This window comes from Lissotriton helveticus, chromosome 3_1 (genome assembly GCF_964261635.1).
Source record: "Lissotriton helveticus chromosome 3_1, aLisHel1.1, whole genome shotgun sequence".
NCBI lineage: Eukaryota > Metazoa > Chordata > Amphibia > Caudata > Salamandridae > Lissotriton > Lissotriton helveticus.
In genome coordinates, this window is record NC_136061.1 from 1,960,538,997 (window position 1) to 1,960,561,452 (window position 22,456).

General features: G+C 47.1%; 1 protein-coding gene across 1 annotated transcript in view; it reads right to left on the reverse strand.

Moving 5' to 3' along the window:
- Window positions 1-1,255: 1,255 nt before the first annotated feature.
- Window positions 1,256-22,456, reverse strand: part of HACD3 (3-hydroxyacyl-CoA dehydratase 3) — a 213,139-nt gene continuing 191,938 nt past the window's right edge. The window contains exon 11 of the mRNA XM_078683068.1: window positions 1,256-2,190. Within this exon, the coding sequence (XP_078539194.1) occupies window positions 2,114-2,190 (77 nt within the window). The 3' untranslated portion in view covers window positions 1,256-2,113. The remainder of the gene's footprint in view (window positions 2,191-22,456) is intronic.

Here is a 22,456-nt window from a genome sequence, read left to right on the forward strand (position 1 = left end):
TTGACACTGAGGGCAATGTTGAAATGAATCCTTTCCATCACGGATGGGACATTTAAACCATCAAACACAACAGAGTAGGTCCCGAAAAGAGCTTTGAAGAGTTCCTGGTAGTCAAAACGGAAGGGTAGCAGACGCATTCGAAAAGGCAGTAATGTGATAATTGGGGCGGTTGTAGAGGAACCCAACGAGCCCCAAGACAATGACCAGAAGGTGTCAACCAAGACCTCAGTGAAACCCGACGGTGGGAAACAAAAACAATCTAGCAATGAAGCCAATGCCCATGAGAATTACTAGCAATAGGTGAAGAAAAATAAGTTGCACACCTCCGAGCCCAAAACTAGATGGCAGGAGTAGTCACAGCATGAATACATACACAGGCCTTGAACATAGACTACTTGTCCAATCTTCAAAGTAGGCATGTTTTTCATTATGCCATTTGAGGGAAGTGCAAAATATCTGCGTTCTCACTTTCTTGTTCCACGCCAGTGTGTACAAAACATGTTGCTTCACATTTCATCACATGGAACTATTACAAGCATATCAAGGGTACCTAAATAGGTTGCAGTGCCTGAGGGTCCTGACCAGCTAACCGTCTCTGTGACAAAGGAACTGGGGGGGAGAAGAGGGGTGCCATGTGCACCACCAGCCACAAAAAGAGGATTTGCAGCTCTTGTACAACAGGAAAGAATTTGTATAACCTGCTGTGGGACCTGTAAAATAAAAAAATGTCATTCTCTTTCTGTAGCACGTCATGCTTAATCTTAGTCAGAAGACCCACACTAGTGAAATGCTAGGGTAGGAGCGGAGCTTTGGTTTCCAACTGTAGTGCTTTGATGTACATGGTCTTCAGCCTGCACAGAGAGCTGCCCTGTATGCATTTTCAAAACCTCAGATATCAGCGGTACAGAAAACAATCAACTTGCCAATGCTCAGTGGGAGAGGTGTGGCGCCGCGGCCAGGGCGGCTGACGCTGGAATCTGGGGATCAGGGTTCGATCCTCGGCTCCGGCGGCAGGTTAGCCCAGCACCATGTGACTCTGGGCAATAGCTTGCTTAATCTTCCCGACGGCCCCCAGCGCCTAGAGACCCTTACGGGTGATTGTGCGCTTTACAAATGTGGATTATTATGCTCGTAACCAACACATTGTTGTCATGATGAGGCCAACTTCTGTGCCAGAAGCTCATCGGTACGAATACAAGGCACCCCACCAAAGAAGCCATTTGAAATTACATTCATCTTAAAGAAAATAAGCAGATTTTGCGAGGTCACAAAGTGAGGGTTTTCTTTATTTTTAAAATTTCTTTAAAATAGGACTGAAATCCTGCTTCAGTTAAGTTCGCTACTACGCAATTATAACACATAATTTAAATATATTCTTGAAGTAGATCATGCTTTCTTTCAAAACCTGAAACCACAGAGATTCCAACCAGCCATGACACAAAGAAATAAAAGGATTTGGTTTGTAATTTTTGTAAATTATTTGCATTACTGATTGTTCTGTACTACCATTTTACAGAGTGTTTTCCTATGCCTAAAGATGCCCAAAGCGCTTTCATGGTCATTAAGAGATATACTAGTAGCACACAGCTACGAGAACTAAAGTACAACTTGGCCTCCATGTGCAGCCAAAAATATTGGACTAAAATGTGTTTAATAGTTTAGAACTGTTTTGCTCTTTGTATGAATGTAAAAAAATGCCTTATTTTTGGACCAAATGGAAGGTGGCTGCCCTGCTACACAGTCTTCTTATTCCGAGTGAAATGTTCAATATGTGACACACAAGGAATCCTCCAAATAGTCATCTTAGATTGCGTTCAAGTTGGTCACGGACGTTTTGTGGCTGCGGTCCTACATCAGACATTGTACAATGTGTGTGCTGCCCACTCGGGAAGGCTCAGGAGCATGTAGTTCTCATGCAGACGATACTTGTGGGATTCAGTAAAACTATGTGAGCACTCAAAGCATTAACTCAAAAGCAAATCATTTACATGGTTGAATGGCGGTAAAGTCCTGCAATTGGAAAATAATTTGCAATCCTGCAATCGGAAAATAATCTGTGATGGCGTATGCGGGAGAACTTTTACTGAAGATCACTTAGTGCTCGTTGGTGACCTCAGTTCATCTTCCTCTTTACTGTTCCTAGCCTTCGACGCCTTTGTATGTACAGATGACGGAAATTTATGTATAGCCCTTGAAAGACAAAATAAATATAATTAGTGGATTCTAGGAGAGCACACAGCATTTTCAACAAGCTAATCACAGGAAACAAAATAGCTTTCACAAAGCAAGTGTTGACCAAGATGCCTCCTCAAAAGCCTGCAAGCCACTTTTTGGCAGCCAGCATTATAACTTTGCATATACTGTCCTCTTGACCGAGACAAACTTTTCACAGATGTCTCAATCACCTTCTGAGATCACTACTGCCTCATACATCATCATCATCATCAACCTTCTTTATTCGATTTTAAGACGTAAAATCATAAAAGTCAAACTCAATAAAAATACATTCCATAAAAATATAAATCAGATAAAATACAATTAGACTGACTTTAGAATGCCCGGAAGATAATGAGATAAAAAATATCACACTGTGGGAATGGTTTAGAACTGAAGAAACAGTAAAGCAGGTCTCACTTGATCAAAATTCATGTTCTTCAAGAGTAGAAGTATATATTTGAAACGCAAAATGTTGTATTTCGAGCAGACCATGACTATGTGCAAAGTATCATTAATAGACACATTATCACAGTCACATACTTGGAGCCTAGAGTCTATAAAACAACCATGATTAAAAGGCACAAGCAGCGGGAATAAATTAAGTCTAAAGAAAGTCAGCAGTTGTTGCTGGTGATGGGGCATGTCCAAGGTACGTTACGGCTCCAAGCCAGTAACAGTATTCACTAAAAGTGTGTGACATGCCAAAAGCTTGTTCTGAGCAGAAGCCTTCTGATCTGCTGTCATCCTATCTCTGAACATTTCTTTGACCCATCTTTTATCAGTTTGAACAATGTCACTTGGATCATGATAAAGATCTGGTCTACCTAACCTTTCCATTGTGGAGGAGACATAATTCAACCAATGGATCAGAGAAGAGTTATCCAGGTTCAGCCAATCTTGCATGATCAACCTGTTGAGGCCTAGCCATTCCTTGCACCAAACTGAAAGACAAAGCAACAGAGGGCAGAGCCGAATAAAATCAGTCACCAGGCCCATGCCCAACTCTTCGTGAATAACCTTATAAGGTATACTTTGTGGGACCCCAAAGAGGGCCCTGAGGAATTTGTTCTCCGCCACTTGGATCGAGATAATTTGCCTATATCCCCAAATGTCACACCATAGCTGGCTATTGGGATACACTTAGCCTTGAATATATCCAGGGCTGTTTTTATGTTGTGCATCCCAGTCACCGGGAGAAGTCTCCGATACTAAATGTTGCCCTACTAAAAGCCACCACCTTGTGATTAATTAACGGATGCCAGCTGAGACCAGAGTCTAAATGAACACCCAAAATAGCTAAACTTGTCAACCTAGCCTATACGATGACTATCTACTATGAATTTTATTGTCTCTGTCTTGGGCTAGCCAAACTTCACCACATGACTTAGAAAAAAATTAATGGAGAGTTCCAGGCTATTCATAAAATCAGTAAATAAGTCTAAAAGTTTCTGTAACTCCCTAGCAGTACGAGCAAATAAAACTGTGTTGTCTGCATAAAGCAGAGTGGGAATTATGTGGCCGCCAGCTGTATGGGTGTCAAGGTGAGGGTCTGTGAGAACTGATTCTAGTTGATTAATATAGAGAATAAATAAAAATGGAGCAAGTATGCAACCCTGACTGACCCCTCGCTTTAGTTTAAAGTGCGGTGTGCATTCACCATTGGGGCCATATCTAATAGAGGCAGAGAGGTCCCTGTGCAAATAACCCAAAAAGTATACTAGGGCGGGCTCTATGTCCATCTGAGCCATCATGGACCACAGCTTGGAGTGACTGACTATTTTTTTTTTTTTTTTATTTCTGTAATTTTTTATTGTAGAAAAATATATGTTTACATGGAGCATAGAATATACATGGGTGAAGGAAAAGAAAGGCAAGAAAAGAAAAGCGCCCGGGGTTGGGGGGGAAGTTCGCTGCCAGCTTCCAGTCTTATTGGCGTTAGTCCGATTGCCAGTCTTCCATGTTCAGTTTCCGATGTCGTCTGCCGCCCCTTTGCGTTGCTTGGTTGACATCCTTGGTCCTACGCCCCAGAGGAAGGGAGATAGAGAAAGGTCAAGGAGAGAAAAGAAAGGAGCGATGCAGTTGCATTCTTGTTGTGCGCACAGAGACTGGCTAGGTGAGCCGCTTCGCTGATTGTCTAGCTTCGCCGCCTATGGTGGTTTATGCGATGATAGGTAGTTATCTAGGGAGCCCCACATATTCGACTGCCTGTGTGTTTTCGGTGAGTGTGTCGCTGTAATGTTGTCAGCCCCTCGTAGGTAGGTGATCCAGTTAAACCATGCTTTTGGCGTGGCTTTCGCTGTGTCTTTCCAGTTACTTAGGACCATTTTGACTGCCGCAGTCAGCAGTAGGTCAATTAGGTAGCGGTCTTCTGTAGTTGTGATTGTGTGGAAGTCTATGTGTGTGGTTACCCCTGTGATCTCGTTAATTAGCGTTCCAATTTTGTCCCAGAAATCCCTAACCTTAGAGCAGCTAAAGAGTAGGTGTTCTAGGTCTCCCTTCCCCTTGCCGCAGTTCCAGCAGGAGTCGTTCTCTCGTATCCCCATGCCTGCTAGGCGGGCTGGTGTCCAGTAGGCCTTATGTTCTAGCCAGAATTTGGTCTGGTTTAGCGTTGCAGTTACCTTTTTCCTAGTTGTGGATCTCCATAGCTCTGCTCTCTCGCCCTCACTTAGCACCCTACCTGCTGTTGTACCCCAAAAGTTTGTGACTTTGTCATTGAGTTTGGTGGTTTTGGGGCATAGGGCTTTGTAAAGATGTGCCACTTGGTGACCTAGTGTGTTGAGTTTGGCGGCATGTTGTATGAGTGGTGGTGTTAGACCGTTAAGGTTTGCCTTCCTTATTGCTACCTTGATCTTCAGGAAGTTGTATAGTTCTATGCTCTGTAGGTTGTGGTCTTCCCCGAGGGTGTCAAAAGTTAGGTGTGTGCCTGGTTTCTGTAGGTCGTTGGCAGTGGAGATTCCATGTCCATACCATGAGTGCATGTTCAGAGTCTTATCCCTGTACTTTATTGTGGGGTTGTGCCAGATGGACTCGAATAGACTTTTCCGAATGCTTATTGCCATAAGTTTGTCCACGCTTAGGAGCGCTGTTTTTGTATTCTTTAGGACGGGGTTGTCCTTGATCGCCGGGTGTTTGGTTGCGGTGAGAAGGGCGACTGGGTTCATGCCTTTTAGTAATCCCCGCTCTAGTGAAAGCCATGCGGGGGTGTAATCCGGTCTCTGGTCGAGACAGTGGAGCCCCTGTCTGGCTATGCACGCTACCTGGAATCTTTTGAAATTGGTTAAGTTAAGGCCTCCCATGTCTTTTGGCAATCTGAGCTTGTGTAGGCTTATTCTGGGCTTTTTCTCCCTCCACAGAAAGTTGTTCAGCATTTTGTCCAGTCTTCTGTGGAAGTCTTCCGTGTTTATTAGTGGCAGCATGCACAACATGTAATTAACCGTTGGTGTCAGCATCATTTTAATCGTTTCCACTCTCCCCCACCACGTTGTGAATTTGGGAGACCACCCTTCTACTCTTTCCTTAATTTTCTGGAGAGTGGCTTGCTCGTTATGTTCCAGTGTGGCCTTTAGGTCCCTCTTGAAGAGGCGGCCTAAATAGTTTATGGGCTTCTGTTGCCATGTTAGGCCGGACGTGCCCAACACAGTTTTTGTTGTGTGTACGTTCAGTGGTTTGCATTCGGATTTGTCTCTGTTCAGTTTGTACCCCGAGACCTGGGCGTATTGTTCTATCGTGTCCATCATCGCTTTGATGGATCTCTCTGGGTCTTCTGTGACTATTAGTACGTCATCCGCGTATGCCGCTAGCTTAAACGTTTCTTCCTCTACCGGTATTCCTGCTATTTCTTTGTTGGTTCTGATCATGGTTAATAGTGGCTCTATCGCTAGCAGGAATAGAGCTGGTGAGAGCGGGCACCCTTGTCTGGTCCCCCGACCTAAGTGAAGTAGTTCTGATGTGCCTCCATTTACAACCACCCGTGCTTTAGGGTCATTGTAGAGAGCCATTACCATCTTCCTGTAGTTGGGTCCTAGCCCGAATTTCCCCATGCATTGGTCTAGGTATGGCCATGACACCCTATCAAAAGCTTTCTCCGCGTCTAAGGCTATCATGACCGCTGCATTACTACTTTTGGAGGAATGGTTAATTATGTGGCATAATAGCATTGTGTTGTCATGGGTCATACGGTTTTTAAGGTAGCCTACTTGGGAGCTGTGTATAAGCTTCGGTAGGTATGCATTAAGTCTGGTTGCTAGTATTTTTGCGTAGATTTTACAGTCTACGTTTATGAGTGAGATTGGTCTAAAGTTCTTTGCCTGGTTGGTGTCCTTACCTTCCTTTGGTATAACTATTATGTTGGCTTCCGCCATTGACCGTGTCATGCGTCCATTCTGGACACACTTCGTGAATACTTCTTGCATGGTTGGTTTGAGAATGTGTAGGTACTGCTTGTAAAATCCGGCCGTGAAGCCGTCTGGCCCTGGTGCTTTGTTGTCTTTCAGGCTTGCCGTGGCTTTCCCTATTTCGTCCTCCGTTATAGTTAGCTCGAGGATGTCTCGTTCCTTTTCTGATAGCGTTGGTGTAGATATACTACCTAGTAGTTCTTTGCCCCCATCATCTTTTAGTGTTGCGTCTCTCGTGTATAGTCCCTCGTAGAAGTCTCTGAAGACTTCCAGAATGTCCTTGTTTGCAGTCTGTGACTTGTTGTGGCTGTCTTTAATGGCCCCAATCGTGTGCTGTTTCTGTCTTCCCTTAAGGTAGGATGCTAGGTTTTTCCCTGCTTTGTTTGCAGTACACAGGTTAATAGATTTGTATTTATTGATCCAGGTCCCTGCTCTCTCGCTCAGTATTCTGTTGAGTTCGTACTTCCGTTTAGTTAGGCATGTAAGGGTGTTCTTATCTTCCAGGTTGGCTATGTGGCCGCTCTCTAGATTTTTAATTTCTTTTTCTAGGTCTTCAATTCTTTTATTTCTTTCCCTGTTCAGCCTGCCCTTGATTGTCATAACGGTCCCCCTGATGGTGGCTTTCAAAGCGTCCCATAGCATTTCTCTTTCTGTCTCTGGGGTGTCATTTATTGTTATGTACTCCTTTATAGCCGCTTCTATCTCTGCTTTCGCGGAGTTGTTGGTGAGCAGATTGTCATCAAAGCGCCATCTTCGATTTGGTTTTTCGTTTTGCTTCCATGATAATGTTAGGCTTATGTGCGAGTGATCTGAAATTGTCCTAGGGCCAATTTCCGTGTGGTCTATGAGGTGGGTGTGTGTTCCCGACATGAGGATGTAGTCTATTCGGCTGTAGGAGTTGTGTGGGTTGGAGTAAAAGGTATATTCTCTAGCATCTGGGTTACTTAGACGCCACGGGTCCTTCAGGCTAAGTTTGGAGCACAGGTTCCTCGGGATGTTGCCTCTGTATGTGGCTGGGCTCGGTCTGTGGGGGTGTTTGTCAATCGCTGGGTCTAGCACCGGATTCATGTCTCCAGCGACTACAAGAAGGTCATCTAGTGGTAGGGTGTGTAGTTGCGCTCCCACTCCATCCCAGAAGGGTCTATCGTCAGTGTTTGGGCCATATATGTTGGCCACGTGTATAGTTTCCCCCGCTCTTCTTAGGCTAGTCACAAGAGTTCTACCCTGGGTGTCTGCCTGTGAGTCTACCACTGTTAGCTTGGAGTTCTTGCTGGTTATTGTCACCACACCATTTTTCTTGTTCTGTGCCGGTGACCCTATAACATCGCCTATCCAGCTGGCTCTGAGGCGCTCTATGTCCTCGGCTTCTAGTCTTGTCTCTTGGAGTACAAATGTGTCCCCCTTAAGCTTCCTGAGGTATTCGAGCACTTTCCTCCTTTTCACCGGACTGTTGAGACCTTTGACGTTCAGTGATACTATCTTAATGTCCGATGAGAGGTTTGTCTGTGTGTTATGCGTCATTTGTGTGGTTTTACGTTTTGCGATCTGCGTGGCCTTACTCTGTATGGATTGCTGTGGCCCCCTTTTCCTGTTGTTTGTGTTGCCTGTAGGTGCCTGTGCGTACGCCTGCGCTTGTTGCTCCTAGATGCAGATGTGGAGGTTGTAGAGAAAGAGTAGTATAGAGAAAAGTGAAGAAAAGTAACCCCAAAGCCAGCGACTGACTATTAAAGGCTGAGCTGAGGTCCATGAAGGCCAGATAGATTTCCCCCCTCTAAGCCCTGGTATACTTGCAAATCAGCAGGTAGAGATGTAAGTTTTGTCAGTGCACCTTCCTGGCCTAAATCCATATTGCAGATCAGACAGGATATTGTGTTCCTCTTCCCAGTTAGAGAGTTGCTCCAACAGGATCAGGCCTTTGATTTTCACCTCAGAGTCAATAAGGGATATTGGTCTTTAGCAGGCCGGATCTGATCTGTTTCCCATTTAAAAAATTGGGACTTTGACTAATTGGCGCCAGGTTGATGGGAGGAAACCTCTGGTGACTACATTTAAATGCTGGGTTATAAAGGGATCAGAGAGGTCGACAAAAAATTAAAAAAGATCCCCAGGGACTCTGTCAGGCCCTGGGGCTTTGTTAGTATGAAGATTAGTAATCGCAAATATCATCTCAGTCAATGAAAATATAATAGGATAATCCTCCTTGCTGCTGTCTTGACAGGTTGTCCTACCCTCTTGGCTATAAATAGCCTTAAAATGCTCAACCCAGGCTTGTGAAGTAATAGTTGATACTTGGATAGAAAGTTGGTCACTTTTGAACAAGGGGGAATTACCCACTCGCCAAAAGGCAGAAGTATCCCTCAACATGGGAGCAGTAATTAAATTATCCCAGGCCTCTTCTTGAGTTGGATCTTACGTTCCTTACTAGAACTACGATAGACCGCCCTGGCTCTCTTATCTTTTTCCTGACAACGCTGTGTTTCGTGCATGATTTCAACAGATCCTTGTGTGCCTTGGAGCACGTTTTGTCAAACCCTCTAACTGGTTGAGGCGTTGCAGGGACACAGCTGATTTGATAGACCTGCAGATATTTGAGAAGGACATCATAATACTATGAGCCGAGGTATCCTTTGTCAGACAAGAAAACAAAAATAAGTGCTACAAGAGATAACCAGGTTGGACAGTAAATCAAATGGGACGACTGACGCCCACCGGAACAGTCTGTCCTGATCTGCAGAGAGTACTAATTCCTTGTAGGAAAAGGCTGCATCATTGGGTTTTTTTATCCCACGAAAAAGTGGCCAATAAAGGATTGTGGTCACTCAAGATGTCCTTAAAATATTTTAAAAGCTAAAACTAAACTAAAAGATATGGAGATATAATCTATGGTTGTGCTTAAACCTCTCCCTTTGAAAGTGGGGATTCTCTCAGTTGAACCCTCTAAACTCTGAACCATTAAATTTACCAAATTATAGTCAGCAATGAGTCTGTTAACATTCTACTCTTGCTGTGTATGAAGAAGGTGTACCTGATCAATACCTGGATTTACATTCTCAAATGAATCATTGAATTGACAGGACAAACACAGATGTTAATTAAAATCCCCCAATAGCATTGTCCCAGTAAATGACGGTGCCAAGTGAAAAAAGTCACCAATAAAATATTTTAAACTAGAGACAGTGTCTACTTCAGACCTGGATATAACAGCGCTATAAAAATGTATGACCAAGAGCCTACATTTATTTCTAAAAGTTAAAAGAGTACCCAAAACCTCCTTTGACTTAGACCTAACAGGTTCCACCATGCACATAAGGCATAAATTCACTAAAGTGACAATGCCACTACTAGCACGACCACTGGACGACAAGGTGGCTGGAATAGTGAATGAAGAAACGCTGTCCAGAAGGAGACAGTGACCGTCATTCCACGTTTCCTGAAGACAAATAATGTCTTGGGAGGTCAGCATTTTGATCCAACTAGCATCGGCTAACATCGCGCACCCCAGCAATGTTCCAACTGAGAACCTTAAGGACCGAGGTACTACTGTATACTGGCGAGTTGGCCAGATCCTCATTAACAGGGGAAGGACCCAGTCAATCAAGATCTTCCAGCTGGCTCAAGGGTCAAAGCAGTTACTAAGAGGTCTGCCTGCCATTTTGCTGTGACAAGTGTGATTGAGCAATCCATTGTGTAATCTGTGCTGACCAGTATGCTGACCTGCCTGTTCCAGAGGTCTTGCAGTACGAGGAGGGTAAAAGAAGCCGAGAGGGGACACCAAAATGCGATCCCTAGGATAACCCTTAAGGTCAAAAGTATGAAAGATGCATCCAGCCCGTTCGGTGTTATTAAAATTGATGATGATACAGTCACCTGGTAATAAATTTGGGGAGAGGCCGATCCAGCCAACTCTACGTGCCATGATGATTTACTTTGACAAAAACTGGGCTGTGGACTGAGGGGAATGGTCCCTAGACGACAGCCAATACACCACTTTGTTCTTTAATTGCACAAAATTTTTCTGAGTCTCCTTTCTTAGGTGCGGACGTCTGTCAAAATGACGATATACGGGGCAGCTGAATTACATCAGTCTGGGGTAGACTGTAGGCGTCGGCTTAAGTGAAAGAGATTGAGCTCCTACTGTTGGCCTTTAATCGGGTTGTAGTTAAGCGGCTGAGCAAAATGAAGGGGCCTCTGATGAGCTGATTTACTGGAGCATTTGGGTGGTGGCAGTGTTCTTGTGGAACAAGCAGCCTCATACATAGGCATGGGATCATTGACAACTGCGTGGGGTAGCAAAGACTCTGGGCAGGTTAAGGAGCCCTTATAAGGGCCTTTTGCAGTGTCCGGGGTTGTGAAAGAGCTAGAAATTAGACAAGCAAAACAGAGCAATTTTTCAAGATGTGTTTGAATAATGTCCACTTAACTTTGTAGCCTTCCAGCTGATGACTACAAAGCAGTAAGCCGAGTTCCCAGGGCTGAAAGAAACTTGAGTTCCATATTGTGGATCAACTCTACTAAGGTACACCCGGTCCTATCGACCACAGAGGCAGTGTGGTTGTCAGTGTTATTAACAATAAAGGGCCTTGAGAGATGCTTCCTTATGACGTTGTCAGACTTACTGCTGGTTTTTTTTATGGCTGCCCTGTGCTGTTAGCTTTACATCAGGCTCCTAACCTCTGGGTGCCCTCTAGTTCCTTAGAGGCATACGTTTCCCGAGTCTTAGAGGGAGCCACTGTAGTTGTAGACTTTATGTGCGGATGTAGGAGAGGGTAAGACGAGTTAAGAGGGTGAAGAGGGATGGCGATACTGGTAGTAGGTTCCCCCCGCTGCGGGACATCTCTGGATACAGGAATAGCTTGGTGGTTGAGGCCAAGTCAACCTCTGAACACGAGATTTCATCCGAGAGCATGCCCACTGTCTGATTAAGAATGGACAGAATAGATTTGCAGACTTTTGGTCTTTTGTCTGAGCGACTGGAGGATTCAGCTTTCCTCTTACCCATGCTCAGAGTAGCTCACTTGTCCCAAACAATAATTAATCAAGGGCCTGGCAACTGCAGTCAATGTCAGTCTAAAAACTCCACAGGAGACCCACCAAAATAAAAATCAGCGGCACTCACCAGCTCCAGGAAATATCTCTGTAGAAAAAAGAACAAAGGGAGGGAGGGGCAGCCTCTTTCAGGGGCTGCCGGACGCAGGATGGGCTGGACACTGCCCGGGCATGTACCGCGCGCTGGGATCGGAGGCAATGATTTGTGTGCCTCCGAGCGAAAGTCCGGTGCAGGAAGCTGCGGCGGCTGGGAGGGAGTCTGGAGGCTGATGTGACGTCCACGCCTCTCCTGTGTCCTGCAGTGGGTCCCCTGTAGGTGTTACTGTCTCATACATAACTAACACCTACCAGGGAATCTGCAGCGATCCATGTACAAGCACCATACAATAATCCTCCACCGTCATACCTCCCAAATCTACATCCTCAATTCCACAACTACTCTGAAGGAAATGCACTAGATCTCCCACCCCCCATCTTTCACTGATCTTACCATCAGGCAATCCCTTTTACCCACTAACAAAACTCCAAATCTTTTGTGTACTAACCAATTTCTTTAAGGCCAATTCAATCAAACATTTGACACAAGAAGCACCTTCAACAATACAACCCATTACATCAACCTGTCGATTAATCTAATAATTCTATGCCACCTTATCCATGTATACAGAATCCTGTACTGAAACATCAAATGTAGACTCTGGTGCCTTGGTGAGTTGGTTGGCTAAAGTTTACCAAGCAGGAAACGTGCAATCTTGATAAAGTCTAGCTCTAGCATATAAACCAAATTGCAATGGACATCACAGCAAAGGAAGCAATACATAAAGCCTGCAAACTATTACAAAGGAAATTAACTGTCGGCAGCACATTCAACATCTCCATCCACCATAAGCCACCTCTAAAATCAGGTATCCATTGCCACTGCTTTATAGCCCAAATCAACATCAAACAACACTAACTGGACAAATAACAACTGTGTACCAGTTGTGGCCTACTTGCTGAGCTTATATCCACATTTCATGCAGTAGATGACCTTTAGAACATACTCATCTCCTTGAAAGCCACCACCTATGAAACCGTTGTACTGTTCCCCATCATTTGATTTCCCCTGAGAAAAGAATCACTCTCACACTCAATACTGCCCTAACTGGGGCATTTGACAACACTCTGAAGCTCACCTTAATCACTTGCACCCTCAAAACTGTACCTCCACACTGATGAATTCTACAATTACCAGCCCATCATCTACAATACCTCCGCAAACACAGACTTGGCGTGCTCCCCAATGCTGCCCCGAAATAGCTTTCTGCAAAGCTGTTGAAAATGCCATTTGCACCACTAAGAGATTGAAACCTTGAATACATGTTCCACTGGATACTCCAACAGATCCTCCTAGCTACTCTATTCACCCACATGGGCATCAGCCAAACCAATCTTATGTACTTCTTCTCTTTCCTCTCTGGATGTATGACTCATTTCATCCCTGGGTAAAGGGAATCCTTTCAATTACCCCTTTTTTATCTGTACACAGAGTATCTCACGCCCCTGAGGACTTAATAATGCTTCAATACCGAACTTTTTGTCAAGGTGTCAACGGCACCCAACATTCGCAGCCTCATGTCCTGTCTCAACCAACCCTGGGAGTAAAAAGGTTTTGTAGAAGCAGTTGTAGTGCTCCCTCACAGGTATATTCATCAATCAAAATTGATATCACAACATATCAGGCCGGATCAGAGAGCACTTTAAAAGATAATAATCTTGATATCCAAGCCCACTGATTCAGTAGTATCATACGTCGTACAGGTATTCTCTTCATCAGAGACTTGCCAAAAAATACTTGACAAGAGAAGCCATGCAGATGCTGTCTTACATTCCATATGACATATCCCATACTGCACATTTTGAAAGTGAATGATTAATAAGGAGTAGTTTCTGTCCTGTAACTCCAGTTCTGTAGTAGGGGTATCTCTGTTATAGTCATAATCTAGTGAATAGTCCCGCCCATGTGCGTGGACCCCGGAGCAATCAAAAATAATCTCTTACAGTGTCAAAAAATGCAGAAAATGCATAGACACTTAAGAGAGAATTTAAAGACAGATAATGCAGCCAAAAGGCTACACTGTCCAGTACTTCAACTAGAAATTTCCACCATAAAATCCACAAAACAGCAAAGCCTGTACAGATTTCCCTTGCTTAACAGCAAAATCCCTCAGGAATGATAGAGAGAAGAACCTGGACAGACAAGCCCCATAGGCTGCCATTATGTGGCTTAATTAGGATACTGTGCCTTTAAGAGAACCTTCCAGAACCTTCTCTCAGTATCCCAGAATGCATAGCAGGTCCAACTTAGCCTCAGTTCTTTTCGAGGGCGTAGGAAACGCCAGACCTGTAGCATTATGATCATGAACAACACTCCACCGGGGAGGCGGGAGGGCGCTTATGACTATAACAGAGATACCCCTACTACAGAACTGGAGTTACAGGACAGAAACTACTCCTTCTGTAGTAGGGGATCTCTGTGTATAGTCATAATCTAGTGAATAGAATGGCAAGCCCATCCCCACACCAAGCGGCGGTGGAGAATAAAATAACGCCACTACTGTGCGAACAGATTCCGCAGCGAAGCCTGCCCAACCTGAGCGTCTGCCCTGGCATCAGTGTCCAGGCAGTAATGCTTAGCAAAGGTATGGACCGACTTCCAAGTGGCCGCCTTGCAGATCTCTGCAATGGGAACATTACGGAGCATAGCTGTCGTAGCAGCTTTGCCCCTGGTGGAATGAGCCTTAGGCTTACCTCCTAAGGTCTTATTAGCTTTGTAGTAACACAACTGTATGCAGGACACAATCCACCTCGAGATGGACTGTTTAGAGGTAGCAAGACCTGTCCTGACTGAGCCATAATTGACGAACAATTGGTCTGACCTACGAATATCTTTAGTCTTATCAAGATAAAACTTCAGCACCCTCCGCACATCCAGGGAATGTAAAGACCTTTCCGCCGGAGATGAAGGATTCTGAAAGAACGTAGGCAAAGTGATAGTCTGATTGATATGAAAATCAGAAACAACCTTGGGAAGAAACTTAGGGTGAGTACGCATAACAACTTTAGCATTATGAAATACAGTATAAGGTTCTTGGCAACACAATGCCTGAATCTCACTCACCCTGCGGGCCGATGTAATGGCCACGAGGAACGCCGCCTTCCAGGACAGGTGCTGCAACGAAGCCTTATGAATGGGTTCAAAAGGCTCCTTCATCAATCTGGACAGCACCACATTCAAGTCCCATGAAGGCGAAGGAAGCCTGACAGGAGGGAACACTTTCTTCAAGCCTTCCAAAAAATCTTTGATCACAGGGATCTGGAAAAAGGAAGTCTGTGAAGGGCCTTTCCTGTAGGCAGTCAAAGCAGCCAGATGAACCTTAATGGAATGGACATTAAGGCCCGACTGCGCCAGATGAAGCAGATATGGAAGGATGACATCTTCCTTGCATGACGTAGGGTCATAGTTCTTAGACTTGCACCAGATGCAAAACCTCTTCCACTTGTAAGCATAGGAAGTCCTAGTGGAAGGTCGCTTAGCCTCCTTCAGTATGCCCATACAATCCTCTGGGAGATTCAGATGGCCATATTGCACTATTTCAGGAGCCATGCCGCCAAACTCAAAGACGAGAGGTTGGGGTGCACCATCCGCCCCCCGAACTTCGTGAGAAGGTCCGGCCTGCACGGCAGCTTCATGTGAGGAAGGAGAGATCGGTGAAGCAGGTCCGTGAACCACCACTGTCTGGGCCATTCCGGGGCAATCAGAATCATTCTCGCCCTGGATTGAGACAGCTTGATGAGAACCGCCGGAATCAGGGGAATTGGTGGAAAAGCGTACAGAAAGCTGTTCGACCAGTTGATCCATAACGCGTTCCCCAGCGTCCCTGGCTGGTAGTACCTGGAGGCGAAGCCTCGGCATTTGCTGTTTTCGGCGGTGGCAAACAGATCTACGTCTGGAGTTCCCCACCTTGCGAAGACTTCTCCTAGTACTTCGTCGTTTATGACCCATTCGTGGTTTTCCTGCACGATTCTGCTCAGCTCGTCTGCCTGAACATTCTGCACACCTGGCAGATGGGTGGCCGTTATCGACAGTCCTCGAGCCAGAAGCCAGTGCCAGATCGCCTGCGCCTCCTGCGACAGAGTGCGCGATCTCGAGCCCCCCTGCTTGTTGAGGTAATACATCGTAGTCGTGTTGTCCGTCTGAACAAGCAGAGAGTTGGTCTGAAAGGACGGATGAAAGGCCTTCAGTGCCAAGTGAACAGCTCTCAGTTCCAGGAAATTGATGTGGTACGTGGACTCCGTCGGGGACCACGTCCCTTGAATTTGCAGATCTCCGGAATGCGCCCCCCAACCTAGGAGAGACGCATCCGTCACGATGGTCTGTGTGGGAATGTCCTTGTGGAAGGGAACGCCTCTGAGGAGATTCTCCTTCGAGCACCACCACTTCAGAGACTGAAGAGCATGTAGAGACAGTCGTATCCTGTCGTCCCAAGAACCTCTCCTCTGGTCCCACTGATCCTCCAAGCACTCCTGCAGAGGACGCATCTGTAGCCGTGCGTGAGGAGTGAGAAAAATGCAAGAGGCCATCGATCCCAGTAGAGAAGACACGGTCCTCACCGTCGTAGACGGAGTTTTCATGAGAGCCTGAGCCTTCCGAACGAGTGATAAACGTCGCTCTTCCGAAGGAGACACGCTTGCTGACAGCGTATTGATGGAGGCCCCCAAGTACTGGATGCACTGCACCGGAATCGGGACCGACTTGGACATGTTGATGTGCAACCCCAGCCTGTTCAAGAGAACGCACGTCTTCTGGAAGTGTGCTCGAGCTTCCGAGAAGGAGGAGGCTTTGATCAACCAATCGTCCAGGTACGGGTAGACAAACACCTTGTTCTTCCTCAGGTGTGCCGCTACCACTGCCATACATTTTGAGAATGTCCTGGGTGCAGACTTCAGTCCGAAGGGTAGCACCGTGTACTGATAGTGATTGGTGCCGACTTGAAAGCGCAGAAATTTTCTGTGTTTGCATGCAATGGGCACGTGGAAGTATGCGTCCTGTAGATCTATGGCACACATCCAGTCTCCCCGTTGCAGCTGAGGGTAGATCTGATGCAACGACAGCATGCGAAACTTTTCTCTGCGAATCCACTTGTTTGCCTGCCGCAAATCCAGAATGGGCCTGAACTCGTTTTTGTCCTTCTTGCGGACAAGAAAGAACCGAGAGTACAGACCTCTTCCTCTTTGAGACAGAGGTACGTCTTCGATCGCCCTTTTCCTTAGCAGAACGTCCGCCTCCGTCTGAAGCTCGCGCAGTTGATACTGCGAGCTGACGGGAGGAATCGATGGAGGAGGGCTGGTGAAACGTAGACTGTATCCATTGCAAACAATATTCAGCACCCACTTGTCCTGAGTAATTTTTCTCCACTCTGCCAGAAAAAATTGAACGCTTCCCCCCACCGGAGCGGGTAACGGACGAGGGGGAAGTAACAGCTCAGGGACGGGACCCGGCCGGGCCCTTGGTCGCGGTAGAGGACTGTTGACGACCTCTACCACCCTGTCGCTTCTGGAAGGGCTGCCTGTACTGCTGCTGCTGCTGCCGCTGTTGATGTTGACCAGCAGACTGCCCCCTTCCACGACCCTGCGCCCCAAACCGACGCTGGTACTGTCGGAAGGGTTTCTTTTCCTTGGGCTTTTCCAGGCCCACTGCCGTCAGGGTCTCCGCTTCGGCCTTCATCCTGGCCATCTCATCATCCGCGTGCTTCCCGAAGAGGGTATCTCCGGAAAACGGGAGATTCGCCACGCGCTGCTGTGCCTCCGGTTTCAACGATGTCAACCTGAGCCAAGCATGGCGTCTCTGGTGAATCCCGTGGCAATATCCGTGCGCGGACAGCAACGATATGTCTGCTGCAGCGCCGATGGCCTGATTAGAGACCAACATCCCCTCCTTGACGATCTCCACAAAGTCCTCCTTGCGGTCTCGAGGGACGAGGTCTGCGAACTGCTCCATCGAGTCCCAAAGGGACCGGTCGTAACGTCCCAGCAAAGCCGAGTCACTGGCTGCCTTCATGGACGAGGCGGATGTCCCACACGCCTTGCGACCAGCAGAATCGATCCACCGGCTCTCCTTGTCCGGAGGCACCGTGGACGCAGGGGAGGTGGAATGAAGCTTCCGAGCAGCAGTCACGATGACTGAATCCGGTACCGGGTCTTTCCTCAAGAAGGCTGGGTCTGAGTCCGGAGCCCTGTACTTTTTCAGTATCCTGGAAGGGACAGATCTCACCGTCGCCGGCGTCAGGAACAGCTGTTCGGCGGGCTCAAGGAGCCCCGGCACCAGAGGTAACAGGGGGCGAGACAAGTGCCTCTTGTGTAAAGTCTCAAAGATTACCGAGGTAGAAGCCGTAGGCGCTTCAACCTCAATGCCCAACTTCGCCGCACCACGCAGGAGAACCTCCTGAAATGTGCTAATATCGTCTATCGGAGACACCCTAGTCTCCGGCGAATCGGACAGCGTGGGCGAGTAGGAACGGGTCCCAGAAGGAGAACGTGACCTGGACCGACGTCTCTTGTGATGATGCCTGGATCGTGATGAAGATCCGCGGCCACTCCTCGATCTGTCCCGTCTCCCCGAGCGAGACCTCGACCTCTTGGGCCTCGGACGCTCCTTCGGCCTCCCAGGGTCAGGAGCTCCAGGCTTCTTAGGAGTCTTCTTCGGAGGCGTCGGGAACTTAGGCATCGACACCTCCCTCGGTGGGATCGGGGGTGGAGGGGCAACCGGACGCGGGTCCCGCGGAGCCGGCTTCGGAGGCGGGGTAGGGGCCTTCGGAGGAGGACCCTTCGGCACAGCAGGCCGCGGAGGAGGCGTAGACGGCTTCATCGGAGTATCCACCCCGGAATGCGCCGGTCCCGGCGAGCCATCACCTCTACCAGAGAGTGGGGAGCCCCCCACAGTCCTGGGCCTGTCCTTAGGACCTACAGACGCTGAAGACCGGTGTCCAGACGACGACCGATGTCCCCTCGACGTCGAACGGTCCTTCGGCGTCGACCGAATCACACTCCTCGACGTCGAACCGTGTCTTCGTCTCGACGTCGACCCCGACCAGATCGACGAGCCACGAAACCTCGACGACGGGCGATGGTGCCTCGACGGCGACCTCGACCTCTTCGCCGGTCTCGACGTCGACTTCCTGGATCGCTTCGACGGCGACCCTTTGGATCTCCTCGACGTCGACCTCTCCGACCTTCTCGACGTCGATCTTCTCGACCGTCTCGACGTCGGCCTTTTGGAATGCTTCGACGTCGACCTCTTCGGCGCCGGAGATGCCTTTTGTCTCGACGGCGACCTTGACGACGAGGATCCCCTCGACGACGATGTCCTCGACGGCGAACGGCGGTGTCGCCTCGACGGCGAGCGCCGACGCCGGGCCCTCCGATGTCGATCACTCGACGCCGACAGCGACGACTAGGATATCGACACCGGCTACGACGGCGGCCGGAACACGTTCCTCGACGTCGACGGGCGACGTTTTCTCGACCCAGAGCCCTGGGGAGACCTGGAACTGGCCGTTGACCGTCCCCTCGACGTCGTGGTCAGCGCAACTGACCCAGACGGAGACCTTGGGCGCGGGCTGGTCTTCCTGCCCCTGGGGAGCCCCCCAGAGGCCTCAGCATGGGTAGAAGGAGCCCCTCCTGACCCACCTCGTGCCTTCAGCTTCCTCTCCTCAAGCCCCTGAAGCCTGATCTTCTTCCTCTCCTTCAGGGTCCTTCCAGAGAAGCTTCTGCAGATCCTACACTCCTCAGGGATGTGGGAAGAGGGAAGGCAGAGAATACAGACCTCATGGGAGTCTGTCTTGGCCTTCTTTCTTGAGCACTCAGGACACTTGTCGAATAATGCAGGCATTATTGGACAAAAAAGAGTGCAGAAACACAGAAAGAAAGTCACCAGAGTACTTTAAAAGTACCAAAAATCGAAATCAGTGTAAAACACCAACAAAAACCCTTGAAAGGGAGAGCTCAATGCTCCAGGGTCCTGCTTGCAGGAGCCGGAAAAAAGAACTGAGGCTAAGTTGGACCTGCTATGCATTCTGGGATACTGAGAGAAGGTTCTGGAAGGTTCTCTTAAAGGCACAGTATCCTAATTAAGCCACATAATGGCAGCCTATGGGGCTTGTCTGTCCAGGTTCTTCTCTCTATCATTCCTGAGGGATTTTGCTGTTAAGCAAGGGAAATCTGTACAGGCTTTGCTGTTTTGTGGATTTTATGGTGGAAATTTCTAGTTGAAGTACTGGACAGTGTAGCCTTTTGGCTGCATTATCTGTCTTTAAATTCTCTCTTAAGTGTCTATGCATTTTCTGCATTTTTTGACACTGTAAGAGATTATTTTTGATTGCTCCGGGGTCCACGCACATGGGCGGGACTATTCACTAGATTATGACTATACACAGAGATCCCCTACTACAGAAAGGTATTAACTTGACTGAATAACCGGGCTCATACCAGGGAGAATAAATCCTTACAAATTGAAATGTATACGCTACACCATTCATGACAAATTTTTGTAATAACTTGCATCTTTAAAAACTGAATGCATTTTACTATGGACAATACTTGTACAGAACTGCCAGTTATGAAAAAGAAATTTTGGGTTGCAATGCAATACCTCAATTTTAAGGACATTGTGCATGAAAATCCTCAGCAGAATGGCCTTGATTGCCCAATGGCCCATTCTCTTAGAGGAAGGGGAGAGTATTCCATAGTGGGTTGTAATGGCAGTTAACATTAAAACAGCCTTGCATTCCGAAATAAGATCTACTGTTAAAAGTGCGTGTGCTGGGTGCCCACCCCTTGGACTTTGGGGGCTAGATTTCAAACAGACCTATTAAGCATCGTAGATCAGTTAATTACATAATGCCACACCCCTGTTCAACCTCTAGAACTCATGGGCAGTTTCTAGTTGGGCGAAAAAGCAAGTTGCTCTGCGGTACACTATCCTTTGGCTGGCAGGGAACCACAAGGAGGCATCTAATGTGTTTTCTATCTGTTCATGCCTGATGGACTGCAGTTCTGGTCTCTTCACTTCGGTACTAAAACTCAAATCTGTGGAAAATTACGATTTTTGCATATTTCATAGCCTGCTCTTTGTTTACTCAATGCAGCTCTTGTCAGCACCTTCTCTGGTTCTGCTCCTTGTGCCAGACATCGCTCTTGCTATTCTGTTTAAACCAATCTTGACTGCGCTCAATATCCTGATTTTATCAAGAAGAAGAAAAAAGTTTTGCTTTCTGTAACTATAATTCTCCATCACGGATACCTTCATTAACTATGACCAGCCTAACCTTGTTTACTTTGGAGAAATATATGGTGTAGACCGCCATGGTGGGTTTTTGAATTACCAACACATTTGTGGCGCCCACTGCTTCCCGTAACCTGAATTCTTTACGCTCTGGTCTTCGTTCGGTGCACACCTGCGCACCAACGCTAACTGCTTCTGTAATTCTTTCATGCGCCGGCACACACACACGGCGCTGCTGCATTCTTTGACCAAGCTCAAAGTAACTGCCACGAGGTAAGCCCGCGCGCAGGCTGTCCACCACGCGCTCCGGCAGCTGATCGACGCATTCGCGTCTTACCGATCCTCTCCTCCCTGCGCAGGAATTCCCTTGATTTTGCTCTAACCTGGAGCACATTTGGACGCACGCCGGGGATGAGTCATCGATCTCCTCTGCACCCTTTCTTGGGTATGAACCTCTTGGCGACTACTGTCTCATGCACTGCAGGCAGGTTCTCGTTACCGTTGGACCTTACTTACTGTAATTACCTTTCAGCATTACTCTGAGCCACTACGCCCCTGTGCAACCACGCTGCCACGGGCTGGACACAGTGCTTAATTTGTAAAATATGAAGTGCAGGTGCTCTAATTTTCTTAGGAGGACACACCCACTTGCCCGTCCTGCCCACTTCATCATGTGGCCCCACCCACTTCCTTTATTGCCTCCACCCACATCCACAAGCCTCAACATGTCAGAGCTGCTTCCTCACTCCTTGAGTTCCACAAGAAGCTGAAGACATAAGCACCTCAGGGCCTCACATACACATACCTGCCAAAGTGCCTTGATACCCTCTCGGGTCTTTAGTGCACTATACAAAACAATATAACTTGACTTAATATAAAATATTGAAAGCCTATGACAATAACTTAAAAGTTAACTCAAATTAGAGAATGTGTGTAAATCTCAAAATGCAGATTTAGGAACATATAACCCTGGGAAAAACCAGATTTCCTAGAGTGCAAATGAGACTTCACCAGCAAACTATCGAGCACTGTCAAGGACTTCTGATTAATGTGATCGACATTAGATTCTCATCTGAGTCAATCATGGAGTTGCTGCAGACTTTAAGCACTAGTGTCATAGATAGCCAGTAATTTATGAATTATTATTATTTTAAATATGAGGAATAAGAAAACACTGAAACCTACAACACACTGCCCTATAAAAAGCAAAACAACAATATATTGAAGTCCACTGAAAAACTCAAGCAGTTTGTGCCAGCAGAGGCAAAGTCCATACAAGTATATTCTCTGCAGCGTAATGACATGGCCGTAAAACCAGTGGCTGCAGAGCAGCTAGTCAGTATAGGTCAAAAGAGACATTAATGGTGAGTTAGTTTAGGTACATAATGCTGCCACTGATTGAAGTGGTGAAACTGCTAACCTGGTCACAAGCAACTGCACTGGTACACAAAGACGGACCCTCTCCTATCACACAACT